The sequence below is a fragment of the Eleginops maclovinus genome, chromosome 9, assembly GCF_036324505.1.
Source record: "Eleginops maclovinus isolate JMC-PN-2008 ecotype Puerto Natales chromosome 9, JC_Emac_rtc_rv5, whole genome shotgun sequence".
NCBI classification, from domain to species: Eukaryota; Metazoa; Chordata; class Actinopteri; order Perciformes; family Eleginopidae; genus Eleginops; species Eleginops maclovinus.
In genome coordinates, this window is record NC_086357.1 from 19332547 (window position 1) to 19352111 (window position 19565).

General features: G+C 40.6%; 2 protein-coding genes across 2 annotated transcripts in view; one reads left to right on the forward strand and one right to left on the reverse strand.

The window, feature by feature from the left end:
- The first annotated feature begins 339 nt into the window (after positions 1 to 339).
- rasl11b (RAS-like, family 11, member B) lies at positions 340 to 2859 on the forward strand. Its single transcript, XM_063891624.1, has 4 exons — positions 340 to 712; positions 822 to 878; positions 993 to 1069; positions 1626 to 2859. The coding sequence occupies exons 1-4, from the start codon at positions 598 to 600 to the stop codon at positions 2109 to 2111; spliced, it is 735 nt and encodes a 244-aa protein (XP_063747694.1). The 5' UTR covers positions 340 to 597; the 3' UTR covers positions 2112 to 2859.
- scfd2 (sec1 family domain containing 2) overlaps positions 2795 to 19565 on the reverse strand; it is a 76145-nt gene continuing 59374 nt past the window's right edge. Inside the window, exons 6-9 of the mRNA XM_063891623.1 lie at positions 14808 to 14953; positions 9957 to 10091; positions 7162 to 7281; positions 2795 to 4767 (exon numbers count right to left, since the gene is read on the reverse strand). Of these exons, the coding sequence (XP_063747693.1) occupies positions 4675 to 4767; positions 7162 to 7281; positions 9957 to 10091; positions 14808 to 14953 (494 nt within the window). The 3' untranslated portion in view covers positions 2795 to 4674. The remainder of the gene's footprint in view (positions 4768 to 7161; positions 7282 to 9956; positions 10092 to 14807; positions 14954 to 19565) is intronic.

The window sequence follows — 19565 nt, forward strand, 5'->3', positions numbered from 1 at the left end:
TAAAAACATAAATAGAAGTAAAAAACAATATGACAATAAAAAAAAATCTTCTGGTAATATAGCTGGTTTTATTTTGACCAATGCTCAAATAATGTATTTAATTTGTAGTTTACTAATGGGAATTATTTTAATATATTTATGTTTTCTTTATAAATAAGATTAATTATTGTGACTGATTAATTATGTGGAAAAAACCCACATTCTCCTCACATTCCCTATCCATATGATATGGTGTTTTATAAGGGCACCCAGATAGAGAGCCCACCTGTCGCAGCATTTCTCGCGTGTAGCATGCACATACACGTGAAGGTGGAGGCGCACGAGGGAGGGGGAAGAAAGGGGGGTTGACTATCGCCCAATCAGATGAGACCGCCTCCTGAGCCCTATAAAGCATCGAGCCCCTTTCAGCAGCACCTCATTCACTCAGTGCACTCCTTCCTTCACGCTGTATGCACTAGTGTTGATTCGTTTTCCTTCTACCGAAACACAACCCGATGCAGGATTAACTTCATCCGTTCAACCTGAAATATTTGGACAAGAAGCTCGTTTTGTTTCCATTTTTTTCTTACTTGGGAGGAATCGACGAACGGAACAAATATGCGTCTCATCCACAACATGAGCTCCATTGCGGAGTTTTCACCAGCTGAGACCTCGGTCCCCAACCGGGTCATTAAAATAGCTGTGATAGGAGGCAGCGGAGTTGGAAAAACAGGTAAGAAAAAGCAAACCAGTTGTTGTTTACTTTCAGTTAAGTCTTGAATTGATTTGTGTTGTGCAAGTTATTTATTTGTCTAATATTGTATTTTTTGTCTTTATTTTAGCACTCGTGGTGAGATTCCTAACGAGGCGCTTCATCGGAGACTATGAGAGAAATGCTGGTGAGTAACTGAGAATAACAATTTGAAAATGATGAAATTTGGCGAAATTGGCTTTTTTTTTTGTTGGTGAAGAAATTGGTGTTAACGTAATTTTTGTTTCTTTTGTGTGTTCAGGTAATCTCTACTCCAGAGAAGTCCAGGTGGACGCAGAGCAAGTAACCATCCAGGTTCAAGACACTCCTGGTGTGGAGGTAAGATCCTTTCCTTTTATCATTTTCCCCCCTAGCCATCTTCTCCCAGACAGAAACCAGACAGTTTATTTTCCCTAGGCTGACTGCAAATTAACTGAGCCCGCAAAATTCAACATATGAAAATCTGTGGAGGTTAATCCAATACAAAGATAATATAATCTAATTCACTGTCTGGCTGTTAAAATCATTTAAGCCTCTCGTGACCGGGCACCAGTCCAAAAACCAAAGATCTGTGTGTATATTTTCTCCCGGAGTAGAGCCCTTCAGTCTGGCTGTCTAATCTCCCATTTAGGCTAATGGATGTCTAAGGCCAGGGTAAATGATACCCTGATCCCGATCCAGACTCCATCATCCACACCTCTCTGTTCTGCAGCAGTAACCCTATAGTTCCTGTCTGCCTCAGTCAGCATTCCTGTCATTACTCAAGATCAGTTGCAATAAAGTCAGGGAACAGAACATCTTCATTTTTGATCAATAGACAATGCCTAACATTTTTCTCTATGTAAATGTGCTGGGATGTGTTTCTAATAAGTCTCCTTTATTCTTTCTTCTCCAGATGACTGATAATGGCATTAACTTACCAGATCATGTGACCTGCTCCATCCAGTGGGCTGATGCCGTGGTGCTGGTGTACTCTGTGACAGACCGCCGCAGCTTCGATTTGATCGAGCAGTTGCACCAGCAGGTTGTTCGTACCGGAGGCGCCAACATGCCCCCGGTGATCCTGCTGGCCAATAAGGCCGACCTGCTGCACCTGAGGCGGGTCGATTCCCAGCAGGGCCCTTTGCTGGCGGGAACTCTGGGCTGCTCTTTCTATGAAGTGTCTGCCAGCGAGGACTACAGCCAGGTGCACAAGGCTTTCCACAGGCTGTGCTGCCAGCTAGCCAAGCAGTCGCCTCCTGCCTCCAACTCCACCAGCGCCGCCACAGAGAAGAGGCGTTCCCCCCTCATCCCCAGGCCAAAGTCTCCCAACATGCAAGACCTGAAGAGGCGCTTCAAGCAAGCACTGTCAGCCAAAGTCAGGACTGTCACCTCAGTGTGAGGAGCCCTAAGATTTTAAATGGGTCCCGGGTGGCCAGAGAATGAAAGCATTGACAAAAGGAGAGAAAAGCAGGCAGAAGATGTATGCTTCTCCACTCTGAATCAGAGTGAATCAGTCTGGCTGAAGACGGCAGATGTGACATGAACAGTGGGCTCTAAGTACCGAGACGCTGATGATTCTTGGTAATGACCTCTGAGTTGCAGGTGTTCGCTCTGTCAGGTAGCATGTGTGAGGAGGTTCATCGTCTGTACAGGAGCAGAAACTACATTTATGGACACAGAAGCAGCCGTGTGAGGCTGTGTGAGCCCTAGACTCTCTGCACATAAAAAAAGAAAGAAAATTAAGCTCTCCTGGCAACAGCAGCGCTGAAGGCAGCTTATTTTTAGCTGTGCTGGCCATTGTGGCTTTTCTTTATTCAGACTGCCACTACTTGGCACCACTAAATGCTGGGTTTTATTATACCAGCCACTTGAGCAAGGGCTCTGTGTAGCCATGTGTGTGTGTACTGAGTGTTTTGCATGTTAATACCTGCAGTATATGTTTGCAGCATTCAGAAGCATCACTGTACAGAATGATCAGAGAAGTGGGGTGTGGGGTTGTAGCGGGGCAGCAGACACCGTATGTAGCGTGTGGCCTTTACTATCACTGATGCACTTTATAAAAAAAGGAATGATCCAAAGGGCTTATTGTTATTTATTTATTTGTTACAAACATGACTTTTTGTTCACAATAAAAGGATGAAATTGAATTCTGTGTGTCTGGGCTTTCATTTATCAGTTTTGAACTGTGTATATGACAACCGAAACAAGGACTTAAGCAGACAATACATTTCAAATCATGAAACTTAAGATGGTTTAACAATATGGTATCAAAGGTCTTAATCAATTATTTTTCAGTACTTAAAATATCATAGCTGTTTTACAAGAGAAGGTTTAAAGATGTCCTTGCCGACTCATTCGTCCAATGAGAAATCACACTTCTCTCTATGGTGTAAAGCAGTAATATTCTGCCCAAAAATCTGAACTATGTATTTCACAGAACATTTTAAACTGACCTTAAAGAAATGGTCTTAAAGCACCATGTAGCATTTTCAATTTAAGTCTTTATAACCAAGATAATAAGAGCATGTGGACATGGCTACAATGCCGCCTCCTATGAATATGTTGATTGTATCGTCTGCACTTGCAGAGAGCGTGCGTTGGTTACCATGTGTGTGGTGTTAAGTGCTACACTAGGGGACCACAATGGAAAAAAATCCTTCAGGCTTTATAGTGGTTTCATCATCTGATCTTTAACACATGCAATGGTTGTTGGCAATGGTATGTATTTTGAATCATCAAATAAAACCTAACAATCGAACAATAGGAAGTCCTTGGCTTTTAGACACAATGAGGAACGTCACTGCTGCTGTGAAGGGGGATGACTCTGTGGGACAAATAAAGGTATTCTGATTCTGACTAACACACATGAGGGTATCTGACCAATGGAGAACCCCATTCTTATAAAATGCTTAGATAACAGCATGAATGAATAGCATTGTGTAAGACGAGCATGACTGTACAGCCGCTTCTCCTGCCCTTGGATCTGTCTACAGCGGAAACCTCGGTGCTGCGCATGGCTCTAGAAAATCAATATGACAAGAAAGCTAAAGAAAAGCCTGAACCAACAGCAGTAGAAGAGTTCATGTTCAGGCTCTACTGAGAACAAATCTCCCAAAGGAAAGCAATCCAGAATCTAATTAGTCACTAATGAATATCCCAGTTCAATCCGTCATAAAAGCCTAAAAAAACAATTGGTTGTCAATTCAGGTGTCTAGGTGGGTAAAATGACAAAGCTATAGATGAGGTGATTCATGCGTAAGAGAATAAAGGGAGAATGGAAAGGGAGGAGGGGGATGCAGGAGGGTGTAGGCGAGCTCTTAGTGTGAGAAATGATCGGCCTAAGCAGACGCTGTGAAACATGTTGTTAATTATTCTGCTCTTACTCGTCCCTGTATGCTGTGGGGAGGTGTGAATGGACGCTAACAGAGTGTGTGTATTCTCCACCACAACAGTTTGAGTTTACACATACAGCCTACTTCTAACACAGCCTGGTCAAAATGGCTAACAACTGATCCTGATGTATGCAAATGAAAGGCATCATCACACAACCGTGTTTGAAAAGTCACTGGTTTTATTGTTTCATATTAACATTTGATGTCATTTCACACCTCTTGCTGAAAAAGACCACAAAGTGGCTTTGGATGGAGAGTTTTTGTTTGGAAGCAGGAGAGGAATACACACATGGATATTTACATGTTTAATTCTGTCTGCAAGAAAAACAAACCCAATAGATACTTGAATATAATAGCTTTAGATTTTACTTTAGAATAAATCCCACAGACATGAACAGGAGAGGAATGTTACATCTAGCTGAATCGCTTCCTTGATTTTCTCTTCAGCTTTTACAGTGATTCTCATTTACTGACACTCAAATCACACCTGAGGAGGTGTCAAGATGTCTGCGTGTGTTCATGTGATCTTCCACGTGTGTGTGCATGGGGGTGTTTCCACGTGACGGCTCCTTAAACACTCATGTAAGGCAAGAGTCTTTGGGTGGTGAAGAGCAGCTCGGGGATATCCGTCGGCCTCAGCAATCTGGTAGACAAAACCAGCACCTGGAGCAGAGCACAACACCATCAGAAGGTGAAAACGGGTCACTGTGACACAAGACACTCATGGATGACCTGAATGTCAGAGTGAATAACGTGCACGTTGGTAATCAGCAAGGAGCATGAATCAGGTGCCTCTGCAACTAGTTACTCATTTGATCTATTTATTATATATCTCCAGGATTATCCAGTTAGTGTCAATAGAGCTTTACTGGATGTCCTTGGTCCTGATAACATGACACCAACATGATCACATTTATGTAATAAAGGTTTTTAGATACATTTTAACAACTGAGAGTTCAGGTCTTTTGTCTAGGTAAAGAAAGAGCCACTGGTGTAAACCTTTTACATTTACCTGTTACGTTTACATGGATTTGACACTTAAAAAAGCAACATTTGAGGAAGGTAATCTGGGTCAATTTATTTGAATAAAATAGTTGAACAATCTTGCAACACTGAAAATGACAGTTGGTGTGGAAGGTTTTACTTTACCCTCATACCAAGAGAAAAGTGTGTTATCTATACTTGAAGTGACTTCAGCTGAAATATGCTCTCCCTAAGTACTTCTACTTTAGAATAAGATCCCCAGTCCTCTTACAGTATGTTGTATAACAGAGGAGCTCTGTTTCTCCTGCAGCAGTGTTGCTCTAACTCTGGGTCAGCACCTAAAATGGCAATGGGCCTGTTTGTAGTGGCAGGGTAACTATGTTTGGGAGGAATTTAGTCCAAGTGCAAGACGGAAACCTTGCAGTTCACTGTAACTATTCATCAGCGCCTGGCCCACAGACATCCGCCATCATGTACACACACACACTAGCGTACAGTGCATGCATGTGCTCAGGTCAGTATGTGTGTGTTCTGAGGTCAGCGTGTGTGTGGCCCAGCCGTTTTTGTATAAGCCCGTCTTTATTCACTTTTCCTGATTACAGATGGGAGGCTTTGATCATCGTCAGGCCTTTCATTGCCTCTGACCTCCCTTTCAAAGCCTTTTATTAAGACAAACCCGCATTACCCAGCCTGGTCTCCCTCCTTTCCTCCCTCACCCTCCTCTCACAGCGAAAACACGTTCATCTGCATGTTTTGCGTGTTATGTGGACTGCATATGTAATCTGCACTTTAGTGTGATACGCAGACAGACACAACAGCTCAATCGGCGTGTTATACTGCCACCTGTGTATATAGGTCGGTGGTAATGTTCGTTCAATGTCACACATTCTCCAGTCTGAAACCCGCCCTCTGATGGCCACAGCCACACACAGTGTCCTCGAATGTATCTCTCATTATGACTAAAGAGACAACCCAATGAGATGTAATGCCAGTTCATTTCAGGACGCTCCCTTTGAATATTTCTGACTGAATTTGAACTTTACAGATTTGTATGTCTTAAGGAACATGAACGCTTTTCATTAGCATTTTAATGAGTGTTCAGCACGTGTTACTACCCCTTAAAGAGTAAATGTGGTAGAATATCAAAGGTTTATAAAGTGAATACTGATGAATCATTCACACATCATCTCTATGTGCACATTTTTTTAATTGATCCATAAGTATCAAAGACTACTGGGTGGTTATAGGTGCTCCCATGATTGTATGAAGATTCAAGAAGCTTTATTTATCCCGAGGGAAATTGAATGTAATACTTTTCTCTTTGGGTTTCACCTTTACTAAATTAAGTGGTTTAAAAGTATATTTTTCAAAGTTCAGCATTCAACGTTTTGATAATGGGTAGCCTTACATACAACCATCCACAAAAACTCATTCATCTCGATCAATACAGTGCTTCAGTTTCTCTTGACAATGGAACAAAAATATTCAGATCTTAATCAATTATTATATAACACTAAGACAAAAGTCTCGAATATGTCAAAATAAAGAAGCAAAAAAGTACAAAACGTAGAGAGTAAAACTGTTGTTTACAAAATGTACTCGCACCATTGCAAGTAAAGTACTTAAATTGTACTTAGTGTACATTAAACAAAAATTAGTGAAGTGAAAAATAGGAGCATAGCATGGAAATACCTCAACATTGTAAAGAAATACTGGAAGAAATGCTTAGTTGCTTTCCTGCTCTGCAAACAATGCTTGGAAAGCAAAGTTCAAAAAGTACATTCAGGAATAAGACATATCAAAATACACATAGTTTAGTCAATAAAGCTGCATCAAGAACTTCTTTCAAAGGGAATAAACAATTAAATCTTAAACTGATTCAGTAAATACATATTCGAGTTTCTTTCTCCGAAAGAGATCGGAAATGCTTCACCAGCAACTTCAGATTTTCAGGGTTTTTGTTTATTTGCTTTAGAAAACTAAACAAAAACTGAACAAATCAGATACAAAATGAACAGGATTCAAACCTTTAAACAGCAGGAAAGGTAGAATATTCATCTAGCCTCTACTCACCTGGGTCCCTGGTTTGTGTGTGGTAATGATCTCTTTGATGAGGCGAAGCTCTGACGGCGTGATGCCACCAACAAGGAAGAGGAATAGCAGAGTGTTGTCGCTAGGATGTGGGCGACTCACCTGTGACATGAAACGGGACATTGTGATTTGTCAGTGCATTCCTAATCCATTGGAAATGTTCAGTTTCTTACTAAAGACTAGTCTGTGATAAACAATCCACTTTCTGTACATGTGATATTGTAGATAGTGATGAATGGGCTTAAAGCTCAATAGATAAGTGATTTAATGGCAGGCACGTGGATTTGTAAGCAGGTGTTCAAACACACTTTGATACAAGACATGCGGGTAAAACCATCATCCTGCAGCCCCTTTCCAGAATAGCACTCACTCACTCACTCACTCATTAATAATTAGCTTGTGCATCAAAGAACATGAATGACTGTCTCTAAGATGTCATTTTACACTAAGTACAGTCAGTGTGTTTCTGCTGAGCTTGATTGGCTTAGGGGAAATAATGTCTGAGTGTGCCATTGGCTGTCGAGCAGCAGACGGAGCACACATGCAGCGTGCAGATGCTAACCCAGCAATCAGAGCCGCAGGGGGGCGGAGCTGGGGAGAGAGTGGCTCTACACGTGTGGTACCAGCAGCCTGGCGTGAAGCATGTCAAGGATGATTCATGTGTATTGAGAATTTGAAAACACGGATTCAGTGACACAGACGCTTCAACTACATGTGCGGGTTAATCGCTGACTGCAGATTTCCTTACACACAAAGGGTCTGAAACATGTGTACTGCCATGGGAGAGACAGGGACAGGTTTATGGAAGTGTGCAGAGATGAAATGTGAGGAGAGGAAAATATTCTATTGTGTGTTGATGATAAAATACACCAACAGCTCATTAATGTTCATGAATATAATGTTAATGAATGCAAATTCTTTAAATTTAAATTCTGGCTTGTTCCCTAATTATTACCAAAACAAGCAAATATATACTTTTTTTTTTTTTTAAATCAGGGAAAGATAGCCTTCCCATTGTGGTCGTACGGGGACGCCTTCCCCTTCGCCTTTTATTTTTTCTTCCTCGTGTGTCACGTTTAACATCAGGGACACAGGAAACAGCAAAGTTATGGTGGTAGTATTTTTTGGAAATGTATTTCTAAATTCAGATTAAAGTTAATGAATGTTTCAGGGGACAGATTTAGAAAGATGGTTATGGTGAGTTTTATTTTGTTATTGCTGAGTAAAAAAAAGTGTTTTACAATGATTACAGCCTATTGGCTTTCAGACGGGGGTATTGATTGTATCTTTAAATGATTAAAATCGTCCTTATCGTCCCTGTTGATTTTTTAAATGATATGTTCACTTGGACTGAAAGTCTGGAGTCCCCGAAACGACCTAAAATATGGAGTGAGGACTGCTAATTGGAGAGGTCACAGATCACCCAGGGCGTGGTGCCCTTGAGCAAGGCAGCGGACACCCTGATGACTGCCTCCGACAGATTTTTAGGTTTGGAATCATGTTGCCAGCATTGTTCACATACTGTCAGGTCAACCAGACCTGATGTCAAGCTTCACAATCATTGTCAAAAAAAATAGCAGCCTATGACTCAAAGGCTTATTTGGTAGCTGGTCTTAGTCAGATGGAGGAACTTCAGGAGCTAGATCAGATGTACAACACCTCAAACATAAACCCACATTTACACAGTTTTTGAAAAAGCTCTCCCTCAGTCAGAACCCAGACTGCAGGGTTCACGGTGTTTAATGATACAAACTGTAGCATACACAGCAGCTCTGTGGTTAAAAATAGATGTTTTATTGGGTTGTTTTATAGCATAAAGGGTGTGCTCCTGCAGAACGCTACGAGTCCAGGTTTATAGATGCAGTCCGTCTGAGTTGGTGGTTCGTGGGCCAAGTTTGTACATTTGTGTAAAACCTGGCTGTGGTTACACAACCCGTCTAATGCCTCCCCTCGGGTAATCATCCGTTTAATCAGGCCCAGATGTGGGACAATCAAAATCTTGACAGTGATGTGCTCTGTGGTGGATGAACATTACCCACAAGCCCAAAACGACGTGTCTTTTGGAGGAAAAGGTTTTCAAAAATATGAATGTAACCCAAAACACTGATGCCTTAAAATACGAGGGGAAACAAATTGAAATTCAAAGATTAAAAGAATAAAAAATGATCGTGTAAAACTCCTGCCAACAATTCCTATTCTCTTCAACATCTTGTTAAAGAAAATAAGGATCATAAGAATAAAAGGTTTTTTTTGTTACACTCAATCACTGACAGTGTTTGTGTCTCTTCCAGTGTTTCTGTTTCTGAGAAGCGTCAGTCCGATAGCAGCTATCATTTGAGGATTATATTTAGCCCAAACAGTGACTGGGTGTAAGTAACTAAATTAATAGTTTAAATTACAAATCATATATAGTGGTACAACACAGCTTTTGATGGTTCATTGGACTTAAAGGGTAAACACTGAACATGTGCAGACATGATAAGCCTACCCAAATTTAAAATCAGGTCAAATGCAAGCATTGGAAGAGGGCACTTTATTTATAGCAGGCAGTTGTGCTAAAGGAGGGATAAGAGTGGATCTGACAGAGCTGACCCCATTACCTACAAATGTGTTGTGTTTGTGTGTGTGTGTGTGTGTGTGTGTGTGTGTGTGTGTGGGTGTGTGTGTGTGTGTGTGTGTGTGTGTGTGTGTGTGTGTGTGTGTGTGTGTGTGTGTGTGTGTGTGTGTGTGTGTGTGTGTGGGTGTGTGTGTGTGTGAGATAGTCAGCAATATCTGACCTTCATGAACATGCTGAAGCCGGTCTTGAGCAGGTCCGTGAGGCCACCAGACATGTACTCGATGTCGGGACATTCAGGTCTGTCAGGGTGGAAGACTTCCTCCAGGATCTGCCGCAGGAAAGGACGATAGGTCGCCTGCAAAACACCAAACAACAAATCTGAGCATGATACAGTAAACAAAGTGCTTATCTGTTAATTGAAAAGCTGTTGGCTCTTCTGTTAGACTGCATGTTTGTGTGAATAGGCGTAGGTGTGACGGACAGTTATAAACAACTCTGGTGGGCCAAACAGGCTGCTAGCTTCTGAGTCACTTCAGAAAGAGGAGCTTGAACACTGCTGCAATCAGGACGAAAATATCCTGCACGGTTGGATGAAGCTAAAAACAGCTCTGTGGCGCTTATGAGTCACAGCTAAAGTGTATAAATCAGGTCAAGAATAAAACACTTGATAGTCTGAGAGGAATCATGAAAACATTGTTCTATAAATGGTACTTTTAAATGCCAAACTACTTTTATGGATGGGGACAGGGAGGGAAATGTGGGTCAATTGGTCCAGACTGAAACAGTCTGTTTTGTAGGTTCCCGTCAGATGTTTTTAAGCCTCAGATATGCCTTCTCCTATTCTTTGAAAGGTGATCCATAAAGAGCCTTCTCTGCCCAGATACCCAGGACGGATTGTACCATTTATAGGCCTCAAAGCTGGCGGATCAAGAATTCAAGAAATTTTTCCATTTTATTTTTTATGGTTGCTGTCTCAGAGAACAATAAAGACCCATATAAGACTTGGCAGGGATTTATGTAAGAAGTCCAAATAGCAAAGGTCTTAAAATAGAAAGGTTGAATACCTTTATTTTACATGAGGCTAGCTGGTGACCATTAATGGAACAGCAAAGAGATACAACAAAGAGACACAAAAGCACTACGAAGAGACCTGAAACATTACAAAGACGCACAAAATCACCACAAAAGGAACACAAAACTACTGCAAAAACACTCAAAACAATTACAAAGAGACACAGAATGACAACAAAGGAACTAAAAAAAAACACAAGAAACCAAGAATACAAAGAGACTCAAAACAACCACAAGAAACCAAGAATACAAAGAGACTCAAAACAATTACAAAGAGACCCATAATGACAACAACGAAACACAAAACCAGAGACAGATGCAAAACAAACACAAGAAGTCACAAAACAACAACAAAACGAGGCCAAACAACAATTAGATTTGCATTTCTTGCTCCCATGTGGGATTGGTTGAGGGGTCTTCTGAATGTCTGTACCCAGGGTCCTTTCATCTCATAATCCACTTAAGTTAGGGACATTAAGGCTATATACAAAAATGGGAAGCAAGTTTGGAACAAAACTTTTTCTTTGGATGTTGTCGGAACATCTGGATCGTAAAAAAAACCTCAATCTACGTAACTGATGATTCAAGCATTACATACACACACCTACACAAACACACTGCTGTTTATATGCTAATGTGCCAGGTATTTCCGCCAACATGTTCCTTTCACCTTAATTTGGAGTATCAGTGTGCATCACTCTCCCAGCCTCCCACTCATTCGGCCCCTGGAGAGCAGCAGAATTAGACCTGGGGAAATCCTGATGTCCATGTTGTACAAAACCTGATTTATATAAACTAATATATGCTTGTTCCAACACGACAGTGATGTCTGGGTCAGCCTGCACCAGCTAAACTGCTAGTTTACCGGGAGTAAACACATTAATGATTCACCTCCTGTTGAATAACATGCTCATGCATACACATACAAAATCAACAGCAAACAACCAGATCACGGTCACCCACACGCCCTTTTCGTCTGCAATCTAAAAAGCGAAAAACAATCCTCTTTAATTACCACCACAGGCACCTAAGTGATGAAAGCAATATTAGAATGAGAATGTATACACACAAACATGTGATCACACATTCTCTTATTCGTCTTGCAAAACAACAGTTAAATCAAAAGCACACGGAGGGCCAAATAACGAACCGACTAAAATGCCTTGGAAATAATGTGGTGAACAATATAAAGAAGTTTCAATATGCACCTCATTTCAGAAAGAGAACAGCATGTTTTCTACCAAGACTCACGGCTAGTATATCATTCGTTCATGCACAACAAACAGGTGTAAAAAGGACAATTTGTGGTTACGTTACTGGCTGAATTACTGCTTGGCAAGGCACAGTGACTTAGAGAAGTCTCAAGCCCAGATACTTTTTTTTTTTTGTTTAAATAAATGCACTGAAAAAGTTCATTTCAGACTTAAAGGGGGAAACGAGAGGATATGTTATTTTACAATTTCGGTAAACTGACCCTTTACTGTATTTACTGATGTGGTCATTGGTCAAAGGGTCGTAGCTATCTTGATATATTTGATTTATAAGGGATTATTTTCTACAAGAGACTGTGTTAATTGTAAATAAAAAAAACATTGGCCAAAGTCTCACAGCTTCTGCTCACGTGTTTTTGGACGTTGTCTTCAACATGTCTCAATCTCTTTCTTACAAATCAATAGATTTATTATAGAAGAGATCCAGAAAAGGAAGAAATCTGACTTCATGATTGCCAAACATATGCACAGTACTTTTTAGCTTGCTATGATGCTATGATTTTATTTTCAACCATTTGTCAATCTAATTTACAGTAACTGTATCGTAATAAAACTCTGATATAAAACAACCTAAACCGTGATATAATACCCGCTCTTAGTGTGAATGCTTGTCTCAATAAAACTGTACACAGACAGCAATAGACACCAGCTGCTACAGTCTCCGTCACTCATTGATGTTTTTTTCATGGAAATTCTACACTGTTCAGTTACTCAGAGAGACATGTGCTCAGAAAAGGTGAGAATGTTATGCTGCTCCAGAACGTCTTTACATGTTACATGAGAGCAAATGAGAGCTGCTGTCTGCGGCTCTGATGAATTCTGAGTTGAGATTGGAGTCATTGGAGAAATTGTTATGCTCTCATCTTTATTAATTAATACAATTGCTATATTCAATGTCAACAGCACACATTGCTCACTGGTATTCATACGAGCATGCTGGGATGTAAAATGATCCTGCTTTGTTGACAGATTTCTTTTTGGGCATTGTAAGACATCTAAATCTTACATAACTTGCAGTAAAAAACAAAGAAACCCATGTCATAACTTCTCACATAAGTCTGTACCTAGAAGTTCTGCACTCAGGGACATCTCTCATGAGAGGAAGGCATCCTGACCGATAGGTATTGCTCTCCTGGTACTGAGACTGCATGCTGAGAGAGGCTGATGGACAGAACGACGTTTCTAAGGAACAGCTTGGAGCTGAAAGATCACCCTGCCCTTCCTTTTAATGAGATTATTTAGTTAATGCAGCAGGAACAAGGACAGACAGTATAATCCCAACAGAAACACAATGAGGCTCACACACATACAACGACACACACATATGGACTCAGACACTCATCCAAACACTTTTATTATAATGACATGATGTGTGACTGCAGCACTGAAATGAAGTAATGATACCCTGCAACAAAACCTCAGAAAATGATAGAACATTAAGAGTCAGATGACATTTCTCAATGAAAGGTCCCCTATTCTACTCGTTTTCAACAATATATCTTATAGGTCTCAGATATATACAAAACATGTCTCATTGTCTTAAGTGTTTGGCTCGAAATACCTAACTGATCATGCATTGTAGCATGCTATAAACCCCTCTGTTTCAGCCTGGTTTCAAAAGCGCTGATCCTGTATCTGTAACTTTAATGAGCTGCTGCTCGCCACGCCCCTCTGCAATATTTTTGGTTTGAAAAAAAACACTATGGAGCTCTAGGAGGAGATTCAGGGGATGAAGTGGGCAGGGGTTACCTTGGTGGGTTATTGGATAAAGGACGCACGATCCCAAAAAAACATTGTGACATCACAAAGTGGCCAAAATCTGATCAGCTCATTTTCATACAGGTTTTTATATAGATGGATCAGTACAAAAAGAGAGAGGATTTTCTTTTTCCTGAAACTTTACGAAGGGGACACATGTTTATGTATAAACGACCTGAAAAAGTGGATTTTGCATTATAGGTTCAAGTTAAAAAAAACAATTTCTCTATCCTGAACGCAACATCTGCTACTCCTCCAATGACAACACAGCTTCGTACCTCATATTTTTATGAATGGATGAAGGGTTATGTAACAATAAGATAATAAAGCCAATGAATCAAAAACCTTTAATGAGGTTCAAGACCAAGTTTTATTCCATGTCCTTTGCTAAAAAAATAATTTCAAGCAAGAAAAAAGCAGGATCTTGAACTCTCATCGACTAACCTTTATGCTCCTGACCTATAATTGTATGATATACTGTAGCTTCTCAATCTTAGCGAAGGACATCAGCAGTGGAGCTGCACTATTGACACTCCTGAAGATTTAAGATGCCCATAAAGACCTTCAGATTTTTACAAGCTCTATGAAAATGAGTCTCTCTCTGTGCTGTATGCCTGTGTGACGCAACCTGGAGAGGGCCGAAAATATGGGAGGTAAAGAAGTTCTGCTAAATATGTGTCTCCATTGCTAGCCAGGCAAGAGTGCAATAAATAGGTGAATAAAACATATGTGAAACAAGCTGTGTGCAAGGAGCAATAATATTCTCCTGTTCTTGGTGAATATAGATTTGTTGTTAGAACTGTTTAGACTGTATAGTTTAAAGAATAGACCACTAAAAGGAGCAAACCCTAACCTGCAACATAAAGTGTATGTTTTGATGTTAACAGTTTGTGTGTGTGTGTGTGTGTGTGTGTGTGTGTGTGTGTGTGTGTGTGTGTGTGTGTGTGTGTGTGTGTGTGTGTGTTTTTGACCTGGTGAACTCCGTCGCTGGCGGTGTAGACGGAGCGCAGTTGTTTCAGGTGATCTCTGGTGTGACTCAAACCTCGGAGTGTGTCGAACATCTTCTCCACCGCAGAATGGGCTCGATCTGTGGTCAGCTCCTCTGGTTTTGCACAACCTAACAAACACAAAACACAAGCAGACTCTCACTTAATGAACATAAACTAAATCAAACATCAACACAGAGGGAAATTGTAAGCATTTATAAAAAATGCATCGCTGTTGTGTGTCGGGCTGTAAAGTAGTTTCACATAAAATCAGTAACACCTCCAGTGCCTTTAAACTGAACCCTAAAAAGGCTAATCATGCAAGAAAACATTTGAATCTGCAAAAAAAAATGGACTGTAACATGAAACATCTTGTTTTATGCAAGAAGGTTTCTCAGCTGGGTGTGCACTGAAACCAATTATCAAGGTAAACGCATGGCGGCGAGAGGACAAGAGCTCCTTTATTTGAGCAGAAAACACTGCTGTCTAATCAAAAGCTAATGTTCCCTCTTTTTCCAAAGAAGTGCGTAGGGAAGCAAAGACCTGCTGGGAAATAAATGCAAAATGACAGAGCAAAACACACAAGGAGAGAAACAGAGAGGGCAGGAAAAAGAGCATAGAATGTGAAAGCAAAAAGTAAACAGATTGAAAGTGAGATGCCGGAGGGACAGTGAAAGAGGACAGAGTATGGTATCAAAGCAGGCAGTGTAAAGCACTGTTGGCAAAGTAGATCGGCTGGCACCTGCACTTCCCACTGGCACGGCTCAGGAATGTAGCTGCCTTCTGTTAACAAGAAGGTCAGCTATAAAAGCAAACCCGAATAAACTCTGACAGCAAAGCTACCTCTGAAAGGCTTCAAACAATGGACATTAATGACTGCACCTTCAGTTCTATAAATCAATAAAATTGGTTTTTTTTTACACAACTGGAAGTATTTTTAAAGAGTAATGTCATATTGTTAGGCAGACCTTTCTTTCTGGAACTTTAAGCTTCCACTTCCTCCCAGTCAGATGCTATGAACTGGGTGATGTGATAAGAAGATTAACTAACAGGAGCCACTTAGCATCTTCCTCCTCTCAGGGCTCAGTTGGTCCTTCCTGTGATATCGTACCTCTTTCCACCGGCATATAAATGTATATGGAAGACACCATGCAAAATATTAACCATGATTTTTATGCTTTATGTATCACACCACAATTATTTGAGAGTAAAGTCTACCCTTTGCTTCCTTGAAAGGTCACAGTTAAAAAAACAACACATAAAACAACAAATTATATAAGCCACAAAACACATTAAACAGTTTACAGTATATCATATGCACCTTACATGCTTTAAAAAAACCCAGCCATAATGCAACAAAACTAACAGAATATAAACAGGCACAGTAAAGATTTGAGCTAAAGGCCAACGTTAGCAAGCTAAGATGCTATCACAAGACATTTAATAATGATAATACAGGAATAATTGGGAAAACACTGTGGAGCATAAAACAAACTGGGTAATTTCAATCACTCAGTAGCAAAGCCTTGCACCCAGTGAAGGGTAGCTAGAATTACCAAGCACTCCAACTTTGATTTGACTAATAAGGCGAGACTTGAAAGGATTTGCATGACTTCTGCCACCACAGGTTACCATCAAACACAGGAAAATCCTTTAAAGCTCCTACTTCAAGACTGTAAAACAAGGTATGCTCAGATATCATACAGCTCTACATTGAAACCACATGCATTCTGATACACTTCTATGTGAGTAATACACTTGAAAATAACATCTCCCTCTGGCATACTAACCCTTACTGCTGTAAAACAAGTACGTAATTGATGGTGTATGTACATGTAAGGAAACTGACTGTAAAGACAATTTATATCCTTTAACAAGGCATTTATACTTTGCTTCATTTTATTTGACACATTATATGAGTTGTGGAATACATCAATGTAAGCAGAGAGAGAGAAGTGAACTTTATCAGGCTTTACTCTGTTATTTGTTCTCTGTTGGCTCCTTTTCCTTCCCATACAGCCAATATCAAATTTAGCACGACAAATCTTTGTTTTGAGTTGCTGTCCTGGGGAATGTAAAGTGTGTGGCCTGGCTGCTAGCTCTCCTGCGCTGGCCTGGCTGTGAGGTAGACTCTCACGAAAAACAGCAGGGCTATTTGACGGAGCAGAGCGTGAAGACTCAGTGAGATGTGGGTCTTATCTTTCCAAACACCTGCAGAGGAGATCCAACAAAATAAACTACAACTGATATTTGTCTACGAGAACTTTTGAATAACCCTACAATACAAGAGAATAGTGAACAATAAAACATGCAAATATGCTGTAATTAAGAATGAAGATGTGGGAGAAACCATCTGTTTAAATCTGCTGCTTGGATGCACATCCACTGTATCTGTACAAGGGGGTGCACTGAAATGGGAGTGGTCTGGATACATCATAAGGGCTAGGTAGGAGTGTGTAAATATGTTCGAGTGATTGCATGTCTTCTGAGAAGGAGCTGGTTGACTTATTGCCAAAGCATACAGTGCAGGCTCAGGATTGGTCTGTGGAAACCTGTTGTTTGGATGTTGATCGCGGCAGAAGGTCCATCTACTGATCGGGGAACATCCAACTTGGCTGCGAGGCTGAACACCTGTGTTTAATTTCATCTCACGCGACACGGCCACGTCCCCCACCATAAGGGCATCGCACCTCATTCAAAACACCCAACAGAGTCTCTCACGCAAACATGTGAGCTGCCTTCCGGTTTATTCATATCAAGAGAATAAATGCTTATTTAATACGCCCCCCGCTTTCTCTTACCAAAAGTGCTTATCTTTATAGGATTACACATTTAGCAACAAATAACATGTCTCATTTGAACAGCTTGAGTGCCATCGACGTCTTTACACATCTAATTCCTGAAACAATTCAGTTTAACAGTCAACAACCTGCTTTTATAAGATGACGCAGACATAATATCCGATACTGACTCAGCTCCGAGCTGAAACATTAAGGAGAAAATGTGATTTTTGTGTAGATACAGAGGACAGAAAGAGTGCAGGCAGGAAACGCTTCTTTAAAGGTTTTCTTAATAAGATTTAACAGAGCCTGAGGGGAGCAATAGAAACTAAGAGGGCTGTGAGTGTAACCTGTGACGCTCATAAGCTGGAAGTCCAAAGAGAAGGCACAGAGGAATGCATCACTAAGGAATGGAGTTCGGAATAATAAAAACCAACAAATAACAAACAAATCCTTGGTGAATACTGCCTCTGAATACCTGTGGTAATATCTGAATAATGTCTGTTGTGTAAGTCATGTGTCTAATGTGATGATACTGACAATGCCATAATGAGCTTTCCCTTCATGCTTTGCCAAGATATGTCAATTCTCGTAAGAACATGGCGCTGTGGACGTAAACAACAAAGCTGTCTATGCCGTCTGACGGTGTATTTGACAAGATTTTCCTATTTTTGAAGTAATAATACAGTTTTTGATGAACAGAAATATTGTTTTCTGGCATCACTTTAACATTGAATGATGCGAGGTATGACGTGCGACGTGCACGCAACCAATCCAAGCTACAATGACTAATGCAGTTCAGAGACCAGACCACTGCACTAACGCTTTTAAAGCAACTTCGAGATTTTAACAGTATCAGGGCCACAAAGGCCATGACGGCCGTATGTTGTACAATTATTTTCGGGGCATCACGGCCGTCATGGCCGCGGTGAAATTCCCACCCTGATGAGGGCACATAACGAAAGTAAGAGGGCGCAGCGCCCATGTTACCCGGTTTACATAAAACCCTGAGTTATCGGGTCATTAATAAATGATTGACTGATAGAAAACAAGGTAAAAAATCACAATAGAATATGATTCAGTAAACTGGATACACAAAGCATGTCAATAATCAAGTAAAAGTAATGCATTCATATAGCGCTTTTCCGGTGTTTGCTACCCTTCAAAGCTCTTTTACACATACAAGTCAACATTTGTACATTCACACAAATGTATACAGACACAGAGGTTGTCATAGAAGGAGCCACTTGCTCATGGAGGCTAATGTTCACACACATTCACACACTGTTGACCATTGGAGCAATTTCGAGGTCAAGTATCTTGCCCGATGAAAATGTGATCCAACCACAGACATCAGATTGCATCCGCCCCAAAATGTGAAAGTATGATTGCACCAGAGTCACTTACCTCCGTCACACTGGTCTGCTTACAAAAAAATATGGCTTCTGCTCAAGAAAGCAGGGAACTTTGAATTAAAAAATGCAGTATGTTTCCTTAACAACCATCAAAACACTGCAACAACTCGCTGCCTGACACCACAACTAAAAACTAATCGCTCTGTACTTATCAGTGGAATGTAGACAATAAGGCTACTTCTAAATATCCGGGAGTAAGTTATTTTTAAAGAGAAAGAGCGACACTCTTTCTCCTCTTTTTTTTGTTGACAAAGTGTTTATGTTCATGTGGAATGCTACGGAGGAAAATGTCTACTGTATCGCAGAATGAATAGAGACAGAGGTGATGGGTTTTCAGAGCCATGTGCTCCATTCATGAATCTAGCTGTCACATGGCAAACATGTCACCTCAAGGTCAAAAGGTGGTGCAATCATCAGGTTGATATAAAGCCAAGCGGATCTGATGACACGTGGACATGTACCGTTTGGGTATAGAATCCATTAACACCTGTCTTGGATCCGAGGTTTGATTCCATTAACACACCCATAAGATTTTGTTTTTACACCCA

What these genes read in the sequence shown, in the direction of transcription:
- rasl11b (XM_063891624.1), top strand. Translation starts at nt 598, where the DNA reads ATGCGTCTCATCCACAACATGAGCTCCATTGCGGAGTTTTCACCAGCT. An exon ending in CAGCGGAGTTGGAAAAACAG is followed by an intron (nt 713 to 821) that starts GTAAGAAAAAGC and finishes TCTTTATTTTAG; the next exon opens with CACTCGTGGTGAGATTCCTA. An exon ending in AGACTATGAGAGAAATGCTG is followed by an intron (nt 879 to 992) that starts GTGAGTAACTGA and finishes TTGTGTGTTCAG; the next exon opens with GTAATCTCTACTCCAGAGAA.